This window comes from Oxyura jamaicensis (assembly GCF_011077185.1).
Source record: "Oxyura jamaicensis isolate SHBP4307 breed ruddy duck chromosome Z unlocalized genomic scaffold, BPBGC_Ojam_1.0 oxyZ_random_OJ71741, whole genome shotgun sequence".
In the NCBI taxonomy this organism is placed as follows: domain Eukaryota; kingdom Metazoa; phylum Chordata; class Aves; order Anseriformes; family Anatidae; genus Oxyura; species Oxyura jamaicensis.
The window spans coordinates 6,225-20,349 of NW_023305592.1; the positions used below are offsets into that span (position 1 = coordinate 6,225).

The following is a 14,125-nucleotide window of genomic DNA, read 5'->3' on the forward strand; positions in this document are numbered from 1 at the left end:
GATTAGCATACTCTGGGATCCAGGCAACATCTTTTAAAATTGCTCTGAGCAGTGGGCTCTCACTTTTTGTTTTTATCCTTAGCAAATTTTCACTTTAATTACTTAACGGCCCTGATATCTGAATACTTACAAGTGTGAGCAGCTGCCTGAGGCAGGTGAAAGGAGTGTATTTGGAGCCCTTAATGGCAGGCATCTAGTATGATCTTAAGGGAGGTCTTCTCCTTCAGGCCTTTGCCTCTAGGAGCATGTTTGAGGTGCCTAGAAGTGTTGATAAGAGACATATGAGCAGCTAGGCTGAGCACACAGGCATTTGATTATTTCTCAGTACTTATTAGAGGAAGCTTGAATTTCTCCCTAATTAAGAGCTAATGCCAACTTCTGTGAAATCTGTTGTCATTCACCTGTGAATTATCCTCCTCAAATTTAACTTGACTGCAGGAAGCCTGCTAGCAGTAACACTTTGCTCTAGGAGCTTAATTGGGCTGGTGAAATATCTCTGCAGTTGCTTATTGAACAGGAATTGATGCTCCTGAGCCTGGGAGAGGGCAGTTTGGGTAGGTATTTGTAGTGGGTTTACATATCGAGGTTTTGGTAGCAGGGGGCCATAGGGGTGGCTTTTGTGAGAAGGATCTCAAAGCTGCCCCATGTTTGGTAAGGGCCCCACTGCTGACCAGAGCTGAGCCAATAAGTGATGTTGTTTTGCTCCTCTGTGAGAGCATATTTAAGACAGGGGAAAGAAAAACATACAAACAAAAAAAACCACTGCCCCACAGTAGCTGGGAGAGTGAGAGGAGTGAGGAACAGCCTTGTAGGCACCAAGGTCGGTGAAGAAGGAGGGGGAGAGGTGCTCCAGGTGCTGGAGCAGAAGTCCCCTGCGGCCTGTGGTGAGGACCATGGTGAAGCAGGATGTTCCCCTGCAGCCCATGGAGTAACACGGTGGAGCAGGGTTCCATGCTGCAGCCTGTGGAGGAGACCACGGTGGAGCAGGTGTACCTGCACCGACAGAGACTGCGGCCTGTGGAAGACCCCTCCCGGAGCAGATTCCAGGCCGGACCTGCAGCCTGTGGAGAGGAGACCACGCAGGAGCAGGTGACCTGGCAGGAGCTGCTGCCCGTGGGGGACCCAGGTTGGAGCAGTTTGCTCCTGAGGGAAGGACCCCATGGTACGGACCCATATCTGGAGCAGTTCTTGAAGAGCTACTGTCTTTGGGAAGCCCACTCTGGATCAGTTCAGCAAGGACTGCATCCCGTGGGTGGGACCCCACAGCACAGGGGACAAGAGTGACCAAGACAGAGCGACGGAGAAGAAGCACTATAGACTGACCATAACCCTCATTCCCCTGTTCCCCTGCACAGCTCAGGGGGAGGAGGTGGAAGAGGGTGGATGGGGGGGAGGGAGGGTGCTTTTGGTTTCTTTCCTTTGTTTCTCACTTCTCTAGCTCATTAGTAATAGGCAATAAATCTTACTATCTCCCTATGCTGAGTCTGTTTTGCCTGTCACGATAATTACTGTGCTATCTCCTCGTCCTTATCTCAACCCTTGAGCCCTTTTCATCATATTTCCTCCCAGTTCCTCTTTGAGGAGAGGGAGTGAGAGAGCAGTTGTGGTGGAGCTCGGCCACCCACCCAAGTAAAACTACCACAGTATTTAAAAGCCTCAGCAGCCCCCATCTCTTAGGTGTTTAAAATAGAGCTAGGAATCTTGGAAAAAATCAGTGTTCTTGTTTCTAGGTCTGCATTCTGCCAGCTAAAGCAGAAATGCTGCTGGAGGACGAGTTTTTGTTGCCTCCCCCTTATTGCTTATGCTCGCAGGCCAGCCCAGAGTTGGGGAGATAGAGGACATGAGGAAGAGGGAGAAGCCTAGGAGACTGCAGCTGAATCACAACTTGAGGTTTTCCCAGTGACTTCAGCAGGGGCAGTTTGGGGATTGATTTTCTCCAGTTCTGAAGTTCAGGCCCCTTATATCTTTTGGGGGAGGCACTAGAAAAAAGCTATTGCCATTGCAGTTGAAAGCACAGAGCTGAACAACTCCCGCACAGCTGCAGCATGCCCCAAGCTGAGGAAAGGGGAGGTTGGGACTTCACCCAGGAGGTTACTTGTTCAGGAGCCTGAAGTGAGGTTTCCTAATTAGACCAAGTGCTTGTAGCCTGCACAAACAAGAAAGACAAGTATAATGTCCCTGCACCTGAGTCATTTAACTATTAACCCTGGAGGAGAGTAAGGAGATAACTGGGTCATTGTTTTAGGTAATTCAGTGTAGTGTTTGAGTGCAGGGTTCTTTGTTGCTACCCGTGGGTCTGGTGATATCATCATTTGCTGGCTCTTGGCGTGACGGGAGGCCAATATTTTAAAGCAGGATTTTAAAGCTGACTTTAGTGTGAACCTATCTGATGCTGGTGTAATGTGGTGTCTTCATTCAGATGTTGCTGGTTTCTACTGACTCTGAGGTGCTGAGACCCCTTGGGGCAGGAGCCTGGCTTTGGACGAGGCCTCCATAAAACACTGAGCCGGGAAGGGTGTTTTGGGCACAGAGTCAGGAACTTTATCTCATGTCCCGTTTGACATAAGGTTGCAAGAGGATTTGTTCTTTATGCCATAGCCTGTGGTCCTTTCTCTACACCCTTGGTGACTGAGGGTGTGGTGGCTGCATCCTGCTGAGGCAGATGCTCCCTGTGAGAAGCCTGCTCTTTTTTACCAGCATCGAGAGAGGTTAGAAGCCTGTGGGCAGAGGTCAGTACAGAGTGTCCATTGTACATTTGTGCATACCAGAGCAGTAACTCCCTGGAATGCTGCACGGCTGAGCTTTTACCGCCTTGTGTTTGTGTTGCAGCACAGGAGCGTGTGTACATTGTGTCCATCTCCAAGGAGATTAGCAATCTGAACTGGCAGATAAATAGGATGGTCTTTCTTGATTGGACCGGTTGAAAGAGGAAGGTAACCCTGACTCCTGTCACCTCCGTAGGCACAAAGGAGAGGCAAGGTGGAAGGTCGGTCAATTAGGTGGAGCAGCTCCTTGTAACTGGGTGGCTTTAATGTACTAATTGTGTTAGTAATTAGCGAGTACCACATGGTCAACACTCTAAGATCAGAACCGTGTAAGGGCATTAACTAACCCACCCTACAATGGGTCTGAACAAGGTAGGTATTATCGTCCTTTCATTGGTGGTAAAAGTGAGAGACTTACTGACCACAGGGTGAGTCAGGGCAGGCATGTAAGAGGCTGTGGCTCTGTTAGTTCTTCAAGATCACCTTAAATGAGGCCAGAGTGACAGCATCTCTGGGAAATGAGCCTATTCCCTATTGCCAGATGTGCATCTTAAGTACGTGTTATGATTTGGTGATAGGTAGCAAGTTCTTTATTTCTCCTTTACAGTTTATTGCTACTAAAAATGGCCTGGGAAATCCCTGGTTGTTCTCAGATCTTGCCAGCAGTTGGTCAAGGGGTGGGGTTTGGCAGTGTAGCAGAGTTTATCTAGTAGGGAGCTGCTGCTGTGAGAGTAGGTCTGTGCCCCCAGCACTGACTCCTGGCAGCACCTTCTTGTTTCCTTTTCCCTATGTTAGAAGGGATGTTCTTCTGACCCACCAGGGAGCTGTTTCAGGGTAGTAAAGTAGCAGCAAATTTTTCTCTGAGATATCCTTCTGCTAACTTCTAGCCTAAAGAGGCTTGCCATGGTGGGTAGAGAGGTAGGGGATTACTTGGGGGGGGTTTAGGGACAGAATACAAAAAAAACCTTCCACACTTTCAAGAATGTTATGAGTGTATTTTTTTTCTCCTAACAAAATGCTTAGTATTTGATTTAGTCTCTTTATGCCATTGGGTGGCACATCTTTTGCCTCGGCTGAATATTCCCAGTGTCTCCCACTAACTTTTGCCAAGGCTCTATAAGCTGAGTGCTCTCAGCCAGAGGGATTTGATCTGTGGTGTTTCAAAGAAAGCTCATATTGGAAAGGGTGAGAGCACAGTTCCTGCCTCAGTTGGCCCAAGCCTTTTCTACAGAGCAGTGGTACAAAAGGGCGCGAGGAAAATATTGACTTATTGAATTCATCTTTCCTCCATCACCCTCAGTACTTAGGTCCCTGACATGCCCTGAAAGGGACCCAGGTGGATCCTCCTACATTGTGCAGCATCCCAGGGAGCATCTCAGGCTCCAGACAGCATGTGCCTAGCCTGGTGAGTATTGAATAATTCATCTGAAGCAGAGTGCCCTATGCAACAGCCGGCAGCTGAGTGTCTCTCTTGCCTGCAAAGTGGGGAGATAGGGAGTTTGAAGCTCTCCTGCCTTGCTCATAGGGCAACGCTATGTTTTCTGTACTCTGATCACTGGGTTGTTGTTTAACCCGAGGCAAGTATCTGCCTCTATTTTTTATTTTTTTTTTAAAAAAAGAACAATGACAGGGTACACTCTGAAATAAGAGGTGTTTTTAATCATCCATTTTTATCAGTTTAGTGATGCACGTGGCTATAGTTCCTCAGCTTGGCTGCTCTGGGGTACCAGACCCAGCCCTCAGAAATGCTGGTTCCCACTTTGCATCAGGGAATGCCCTTGAAATGTTGCAGGGGAAGCGCAACCATTCTGTGTTTCAGTCATTTCCACACTTGCATTCAATATATATGCGTGTGCTAACTTCCTTTTTTCTTCTCCTTTCTTTTGACAGTGGCAGATCTGATCTCTTGAGCTCCTTGCAGCCTCTGGGCGACTGGGACGTTGAACTTGGCGGACAGCTGCAATTCATTCCCTGGGATCCTACTTGCCCTTTCTCTCCCCTCCCCCTCCAGCACTCTCCTTCCCTCTAATAAAACTCCAGTGCATTGTGGTACTGCTATGGAGCCCAGGGAGACTTTGGGCAGCTCCTGGCAAAGGGGAGGTGAGGTGGATTTTCTGCCGGCCACCGTCGCCTCTGCAAAGCCTCCACCTGCCTCTGGCTGCGCAGAAGAGATGATGCTGCCCACAGCAGGCTTGGGGAAAGGGATCCTGGTGAGCGGAACGCAGATGGAGCCTGAAGAAGAGGATGACCTGAGTTATGGGAGAGATGTGGATTCCACTTCCAATGCAGACAGTGAGAAATGGGTGGCAGGAGATGGGCTGGAAGAGCAAGAGTTTTCCATCAAGGAAGCTAACTTCACAGAGGGGAGTTTAAAACTAAAGATCCAAACAACCAAGAGAGCTAAAAAGCCCCCGAAGAACTTGGAGAACTATATTTGCCCTCCTGAGATCAAAATCACTATCAAGCAGTCTGGGGAGCAGAAGCTTTCCAGAGCTGGGAAAAATAGCAAAGCAGCTAAGGAGGAGGACAGAGCATGCTCCAAAAAGAAGGTAAGTCCTATACTTTCCTGTATTTCCCCTTGAACCAGATGGAAGAAGGTGCTTTGTGTCTGAGACACAACTTTCAGGCAGTATGAGACCCTGTTTGGCTACAGAGGAGACAAAACCATGCTGGTATCGTCCTGTGGTGCTGTGAGAGCTGCAAATGTGATCTTGAGCTGTCCTTCAGGTGCACCAGTTCAGAAGGGATCAAAAGTTCAGCTGAGCCTCTTCTCTTTTTGTGTATAATTGAGATTTAAGATTAATCTTTACATGAATTATAAATGAAGGAGCCCACTTCTAAACTGCTTTGTGTCTGAGCACTAATGCTTGAGCCTTTTGGCAGTTAAAGCTTTCAATTACATTTTTAAAGTACAAGTATATGCATAGAGAACAATTGAATCCATTCCTGTATACCAAGCAAATGGCTCCATTATTCTTGATTACGGCATTGTGCTAGCAACGCTATAGTTATGCTTCAGAAAATACTTCCATTATAAGTCTCATTCTTCCAGATGCTTATCATTTTCTTGAAATATCCTGCTGGAGAGAATTCTTTGATAGCTTAAGCTAGGTTAAACATCATATTTTTCTTCTTTTTGGTGTGTGTGATTCAGTCAAGAAGGGGAACAGGGTATAAAGAAAAGATTTTCCTTATATGAGCTGATTTCAGGAGAACCCTTTTTATTTTCTTGTTGGATTAATTTTGAGTAATCTGTCCTATACTTAGATTTTAAAAGAAATTAAATTCTGAGGCAGCACTGAGGGTGGGTGGGGGGATGAAACCTTGTGACTACTCATGTTATTTTGGGTGTAGGAGTGTTTTTTGTCCTAGGAATCAGACAAAGGAGCCTTGGTCAGGTTGAGGCTTTATCACAATATAAATACTTCACTTCCGCCTCTTAAGCAACATGTAGACTTTGTGATGAGTTCAGACAGGAGTCCACGTCTGATGAAAGACTCAAATATCTCTGAAACCTGGACAAATGGATTTGGGATATAGGCTTGCACCAATCTAGAGCTCAGGGGATGACTTGGCCTCGCTGTTCAATGTAACTTTGATCCCTTGCTGTACAGAAGATCCTCACTTCTCCTGTATGTCATACCCACGATGGGTGCTCAAAGGGCTACTTTAAGCCCGGAAGAGGCTACTTGCCAGTGGCCCTCTCAGGAGACAGTGTCTTTCACAGGCTGACCTTTACCAAAAGTCTGTTGACAACTCTAAATTGCTTTCTGAAGCAGCCATATTTCCCACTGATGTGAGGCAGAGCCCAGGGAGGTTAATGTTACTCAAAGGTACTTACCTTGGAAGCTGAACTTGTGTGGGGGAGAAATCAAGGGGAATTTTTCTTAGAACCCTGGTAAATGGCATACTCCTTGCACATCAAAAATAGCACAGTGGAGTTTTGGTCCAGTAATACACTGGGAATAGATTTTTCCCACCTATTGAGAAGGATGGGCTGCATTCTTAGCACTGAGAAGTGTCTTATTTCTATTTCCTTATCCTCCCTAAATACTTGCAGCAGTCTCAAGGGAAACAGTGGTTGTGTGGGACTCCGCTCAGAGACAGCAAAGGTGTTGTAAGCAATCCCTCTATGGCCAAGAAGGGAGAAAAAAGACTTGCTAACCACTGCGTACTGCACATGGACTGTGAAGAACATGGGTGCTTAGAAATCAGACCTTTCATTTCTGTTTATTCCTCAATTAGATGGCTGTGGAAGGCATGTTCATTCTTTGATGTGGCTATTTAAAAAGGTTAAATAAATAAAGCTAGCCGTAATGAAACGGGGGGGAGGGGGGTAGTGTAGTGATATTTAGGGTGAGACTTTAATTGCAGAAAGATAAGGAGTTGGAAAGAGGCAGATCACAGTCCACACGTGGTTGCATCCAGCCTGTGCTTGTGCTGTGAGGTCTGAGCTGGCTCATGCTATGCTCTCAGGCTGGGAGCACTTGGAGCAGCACTGGCCTAATCTGACCATTTTAAAAATAAAAATAGAGAAAACACAGCAGGTGGATCCTCTGAGCAGATGGGGAGAGGCCCACTGCACCAGTGAATCGATTAGCATAACACCCAACGGCTGCCGCACAGCAGCTGCTGAGCTGGGGCCGGGTGGGCTGGAGGCAATATGGCAGGGAGGAGTCCCCAGCAGGGATTTGGATGACCATGGAGCTGTGATCTTGAGGGGTTTGCCTAGAGACCTTTACCCAGCATCCCTGGGGTGGTGAGTATCCTGTACCCATGTAGCCAGACAGGATTTTGCATGCAGTTAGCTCTTAGCGCTTGGGTTATAGGATCAGCATCTTGCATCAAGGGGTGGTGGAAGGCACTGTACAGGAGGCAAGCTGGAAATTGGTTGGAGAAGGGCTCAAGCACTGGCAACGTGACTGCTCTAATGGCTGCTGTGTGTCTCGTGGCAGTTACAGAGATTTTTTGTGAAGATAGAGTTCAGAGGAAGCAGCAAGTTGCAACTCGAAATGCCTGTCTGTGGACTTGCCTGAGAGAGGAGCATGCAGGTAGCTTCTGCAGATAACTTGCAGAAATGCTGAAAGCTGCGGTAGTGGTTACAATGTAATTGTTACATTTAAATGATTCTGGTGGTTTTGATCTTGCAGTCATGTGTGCTCCTCCAGAGTTAGGCTGTTTGCCTGTTGCTTTAATCAACACAAACTCCAGGGGAAAAAAAGTCAAAAAAAACCAACTACTTTGCAGCAGCAGGGGACAACACACTTAAACTGGTGGGGCAGCTATGCAGCTGCTGTTGTTCCATTGTCCTCTGGATTTTTGCCATGAGAATTTGGCCCTATGTATATATTTCCCTTGTACGTGGGCACAATGTCATTATTTGAGTTTATCTCCTTGCTTATGGATGGGATGCAGCTTGGATTACACTCAGCTCTCCAGTGACCATGCTTGTGTCTTGGGGATGGCTTGTCCTACAGTGAAACTATCCTCCTCTGTAAGGAGGAGCAAACTCTACTAGGACTTGAAAAATCACTTAAGCTTGCATAATAATTTCAGCCACGTCTCCAGTAGTCCCCAGTGCTTTGAAACACCGCTTCAGCATTCTGGCATGAGTTTCAATACACACAGTGCAGAGGGCAAGTAATGAAAACATGGAAGCAATTTAAGTAACAGCATGTGGGTACGCAAAGGACTGGTAATGTCAGCAATATAAAAAGGGGCTGTGAATTGGGGATAGAGTATTTATTCAGTGGCCACTTAAGGAGGAAGAAGATACGCCTGTTCTGATGCTTTGCACTGTTCTGCTAATTAGGCAATAGGGGCCAGAGCCTGATTTCTAAAACTGTGGTATGGGGTGCGGTGGTGACTAGAAGGGGGCTCTGCAGAGCTGTGCTGCTCATGTGCTGGGGCCTGTTTTGTTTTTTTTTTTTCCCTCCTTTGATTCCAGCTGGTATACTATTTAATGTATGTTTACATATTTTAATATACTTATGTTGCTTTTCCGTGTGAGCAATTGCCCTGGGGGTGTTACATGATGGTGAATGGGAGGGGAGGTGCTTGAGGAGATGATGGAGCTGGGTGTAGTTGCCCTGGCCCTGAGCAGGATGGGAGAGCTCCAGTGCTGGGAGCCTCTGCTCTGCTGTTTTCAAGGCTTGGCCGCAACCCAAGAACTCTTGTTTTTTACATTGTGGCCTTGCTAAGTTTCACATCAGCTTCCCCCTCTTGAAGATACGAGCGAAGGTAGCTTCCTACCCCTCTTCCAGGGCTGCTCGGTGGGTGAATTGCGGCTTGGGCTGTCTGTACTGCTGCTTGCGCAGCAATTGCAAAGTGTGGAGGTGTTTGTGTTTGCTCTGATTTCAACTGTTCTGCGCCTGGGGATGGAGTGGGCTGAACCATGGCTGCTTCTAGACTGGCAAAAGGCTCTGTTTCATTCTGGTGAGGGGGAAGCCAAGAGCCCAAAGGATAACCTGCCTGCCTGCTGTGAGCCCTGCAGGCACTGCTCTTGGTGCTGCTTTCTTCCTGCCTGCAGCAGGGTTGCTCAAGCCCAGCACCCTTGGCATCCCTAGAAGTGCCTTTTCCTTTGGATAAGGGCAAACATGCTGTCAGTTTGGAATGCCACTGAAAGAGTGGCACTAAATGCAAAGAAGCAATCCATCAGCATTCCCTGCTTGTCATGTAGTGTTTAACAAGCCCCTGATGAGTAGTAGTTCCTGGGGTTTGTTTTTATCCCCCCCCCCTTCATTTGCTACCCTGTCTAGTTTTCTGTGTCTGCAAACACTTCATTTCCCACCCTCATACCCCACTCCTTTCTTTAAACATAACCTGATAAAGTTTCTTTGGAGCTTCCATCATACATGCAATGTCCTGCTTCAGGGAATGTTAACTCATTTATTATTGAACTTTTTTTTATTATTGAACTTTTTTTTTTTTTTTTTTGGAGAGCTTGGGATGGGTGAATGCATTTTGTTGCTGAAAAACAAGTGGCAGCAAGTCAGTTGAAAGTAAAGCTTCCTTGTGAGCAGTTAGACAAAGCTCTGTCCTTGGATTTTCTCACAATCCCCCCAGTTGCGTGCCTGCAGGTATATACACTTTCTCCACAGGAAGCAGTTCTAGTACCTTTTCCCTTGAAATTCTATCCATCTTCTTCCTTTCCTCTGCTTAGCCTCACACAGGTAAACACAGGTAACTTTCTCCTCCAGTTCCACCTCCTTGAGGACTCTCGTGGTTGTGTTTTTTTTTTTTTTTTTCTTCCCCTTTGTACCCCTCCTTCTTCCACAAGATTGCGACCACTTCCACCCCCGCTTCCTTCCCCTTCTTTGCATTGCTGACTGCACATTGCACTTTCCCTCCAGGTTCTCATGTGCATCTGCATCTCTTGCCGGATGACCCCCGTGCTGTACTCCTCTCCCCAATGACTTGTGTGCATGATCATCCAATTGCTCAAAGTGCATGGTTATTTTCCCTTTGCTAAGGGCATCCCTGCATGAGTCAGCTCTTCCTATTGCAAATTGAATGTGGCTTGGGGAGTTGGTGTAAGTACTTGCTCCCTGCACTGCAAAGGGCTTAGCATGGAGGAGAAGGCACTTGTGCATCTGCTTGAAGTGCTAGGATTTGATTTTATGGCTTTTTTTCTTTGTTTTTCAAGGGATGAAGCCCCTGTAGCCCCTTTGTATTTCTGTGCTGGGTTGGTTTCCGCCCTTGTGTAGGGAAACCTTGAGGCTGCTCTAAATGATGCTGGTGGCAGGTCCCTGAGGTGCACAGCAGCAGTGGGAGGTGAGGAGTAGGGGTGTGGATCTCAGCCTCTGCCCTGGTCATGGGCTAGTAGGAGAGCCCCAGAAATGCCAGCACAGTGGGGAAGTCTTCTGTGAGTTGTGTTTAGGGTAAACTGGCTTTTGAGCAGGGGAGAGACCACTTCAGAGCTGCTCTAACAGGCATGAGGCACCTGGTGGTTTTAATCTTTCTATACAAGTATTGGGGTGTAGAGTTACATCTCTTTGATCCCAGGTTTCTTTTTGGCCAGCTTCTTTCTACCACACTGTTGAAGGCACAAATGAAACAGCTGTGATTTGGTGCCCTCCCACCACAACCACCCCAGGCTCCTTCCCCAAAAAAGAGTAAGAATGAATTTCTTTGCAGAAACTTCAGAGCTTAGGAGGCCTCTTTCACTGTGAGCTGAAAACCACTCAGGTTCATCTTGGTCCTTGAAGATTCCTGAGATGCCTGGACTAGGAACTGAGTCTTCTTGGGCCTTCATGTAGTCAAATAGGGGAGGCTAGTCCCACACAAAGATGGTTCAGCCCTCACTGTGAAGTGTGGGGAATGCTGGATCCCAGATCTCACCAGTCCTTCTCCAAAGCCTGTTGAAACAGTGTCCGCCTCACATCATGTCATTCATATCTTGTGACAGTAATAAAGCAGAGTTTTTCTTCCAACTTGGTGTTCTACCTGAGCCAGCCGATCCCTATCCTTCACTGTCTGTCTGCTCCCAAAGAATTGTGACTCTTTTTGCATGTAGCCAAGTATTTCTTTAAGAAGCATGCATCTGGCAGCAAAGGGATGGGTTGGGGAAATTTGAGCAGCTTTTACCACCTAACACAGAGTGCCAAATGAGGAAGAGTTGCTGCATTTGATTAGCTGCCACATGACCATGGCTTGTGGAGGCTGTCTTTGTCAATGACCAGTTTTGTTTTGTAGCAGTCCCTCCCATGGGAGAGTTTTGCTGGCCCTCTGTGACATTTCCTTTTCCCTTGTGCTGTGCCTCTCTCTTCAAACCATGACAAAAATGTCCCCTCTGCTGGTTTGGGGACTGAGGAGATGCTGCAGGGCTTTAGTGGGGAAGGAACATGCTCCCCCCATGCTGAACCGCAGGACTGGATGGGTGCTGCTCCCACCAGCCTCATAAAGGTCTGGCCAAGTCAGTGCAAGCTGGTTAAAAGAGGGCTGAAAGAGACGTGCTGGAGACATGACATACTGGCACATGCATCCAGAGCAGTGAATTTCTGTGCTGCTTGGCTCCTTCATCTCAGGACACGGAGTGCTATTTGTACATTGTGATTATATTTGGACTCTGGGCTGCAGGCGGTTGCTATCAGGAGAGGGATTTTCAAGCTCTGGTGTGCATACCAGTAGGAGAATGATGCTTTTGAGTAGGCTGCTCGACCTGGGAAAAGTTCTGCTGTTCTGGGGTAGTATCACCCAAAACCACCCCACAGAGCTATGGGCTCACAGAAGGGGCCAGCAGAAGGGCTGGGGTGGGTGTCTTACTACAGAAATGATGTTGCCTATTTAAGATATGGCCTGGACTGTGGCTTTGTGGAAGCCAGAGTTGCTGAAGATGAGGATGTGGTCATTCAAGATGAACAGTCAATTGTAGCTGCATTTGCAGAGCTAAGTGTGTCTCTGCCAGACTTGTTTCAAGATGATGCATCGTGTTCCTCTTGCAAATCAAAGTCTACTATGGTGGGCCCTGTACGAAGGCAGCAGAAGAGACTGTCCTCCTGCAAGAAGCCCACAAACTGTGAAAATTAAAGCAGGAGAAATAAAAACATCTTGTCTCTTAGTACAGTATGTGAAAGAGACTAATCAGATTAATGACTCAGTCAAGGAATCTGTCAGGCTGGAGTAACATTTAGCCCTTCTTCATTGTACTGTGGTTGCTTAACCATAACACAACTGAGTCTCCCAGATGGTGGTCTGATCTTAAAGTGCTGGCTTCTGGGAGCCAGTCATCATCTTGTTACTGACATGGGGAATTTGTTTCAAAATTAACTCTCTGCATCTTTGGTAGCTTAATGATTAAAAAAAAAATCACAAAAAAGAGTTAGGGCTTGGTGTGGAAATGGGGGGATTGAAATTTTGAGGCCTGTCTGCAATCGGTCAATCTAGATGCTCTTAATAGTTATTTCTGGTCTCTCAACCCTAAAATGTGGTAAGAGTAAACAAGTCCTCCAGTAAATATTCCTTATTTTCTCATCAGTTTCTCATGGCTCTCTGTCTCACCTGGGTGGCAAGGTTTTTAGAGAGAGATGGTATCTTTTATTGACATCGGTGTTACAACTCCATCACTATAAACCTGAGGAATTTCAGTGCTTCACAGCCTTGTAGCTTTGTGTGAGCCGCTCTTGACCCACATACTGAAAGATGAGAATCAGCCTCAAGGGGGTTTGTGGGTAACTTTCCCTTGCCCAATGCTCCTGGGAGGAATGTGGTGGCACAAGCAGCCACGCCAGAGGCCACAGCCAGCTCTCCTTTATGGCTACTTGGCTCTGTCTAATGAGGAGGGGGCCAAGCAGTGGATGCTTAGATGCGTCACGGGATCATGTTCTTGCTTTACCATGGGGGCAATGCTGCTTGTTCCCAACCACATGCTTCTGTGCAGAGACACTTCTGTAACACGCTTGGCAAACACTTCCAAGGAGGATATGTGAGAAATGGTTTCCTCATACTTTTGATGCAGTGTCAACACTAATTCCTAAACTTACTTGTTGTTGTTAGTCTTCCTTGCATCTCAGTATATGCTAAAATATTGTCCTGTCTCAGGTATCTTCACTTGCTGTATTTCCAGGTGGGTAACTTACTGAAAACTCACTCTTAAGGCTAATAAAAATAGACCTGAAGCAGATATTTTCCCACTGGGGAGCAGCAACACTATCAGAGGCTTGATCAGCTGTCATTTCTGCCTCCTACCAAAATCTTTTCATTTGTAGGGAAAATCCCTAAATCGGTATCCTGTGTAGCGTGTATTAGCAGGAAGCTTGAAGGCACTTGTTTTGCCTCATCTACCAAGGGAACTGATGCTACTGAATTGATGATGTGCTTTACTAATAGCCCATGTATGTGTAGGTTAGATGGGGATAATTAACATCTTGCCTGTTTGCTGACACTGCTTTCCCCAGTGCTCAGCTGACTCTTTCCAAAGACAGCCTCTCGCTTTTCCTGGAATACTTTCCTTTAATAATTCATGTAATCATTAGGATGAATTCCCTCCAGCATTTCCTATCTCTTGTTTTAATTCCATTGCATTATTTGTAACTACGTTGCTGATTTGAGGGGGGGGGGGGGGGGGAAGGGGGGAGCCTGTTTCCTTCTGTGACTATGGCAAAAGAGTCACAAGAAGAAGAGTGAAGGGAAGGATTGATCTGTCCTTAGGTCACTGACTCGGGGCATGGACAGGAGCTGCTATTGTCCACTCAGGGACAGAAATTCCCAACATGCTTCATGGGAATTTGGGAGGCATGAGGCAGCTCCATGGGAGGGGCAGCATGTCCTTTGCTGCTCCCCATGCTTTGGTTGGCAGATGTGACACGTGACAAAGTCATGCTTCATCCTTGGAGGCAATGCAAGGCTTGGGTGCTTGGATG

General features: G+C 47.0%; 1 protein-coding gene across 10 annotated transcripts in view; it reads left to right on the forward strand.

Moving 5' to 3' along the window:
* The first annotated feature begins 463 nt into the window (after window positions 1–463).
* Window positions 464–14,125, forward strand: part of LOC118158710 (SET-binding protein-like) — a 73,111-nt gene continuing 59,449 nt past the window's right edge. For 3 of the 10 annotated variants that reach the window (XM_035313391.1, XM_035313392.1, XM_035313389.1), the window contains exons 1-3: window positions 2,275–2,729; window positions 2,830–2,986; window positions 4,656–5,314. In XM_035313391.1, the coding sequence (XP_035169282.1) occupies window positions 4,823–5,314 (492 nt within the window). In that variant the 5' untranslated portion in view covers window positions 2,275–2,729; window positions 2,830–2,986; window positions 4,656–4,822. Of the gene's footprint in view, window positions 555–2,269; window positions 2,730–2,829; window positions 2,987–3,478; window positions 3,501–3,577; window positions 3,600–4,655; window positions 5,315–5,418; window positions 6,947–14,125 lie in introns of those variants that run through there. The other 7 variants (XM_035313384.1, XM_035313383.1, XM_035313385.1 and 4 more) reach the window with 7 other exon arrangements.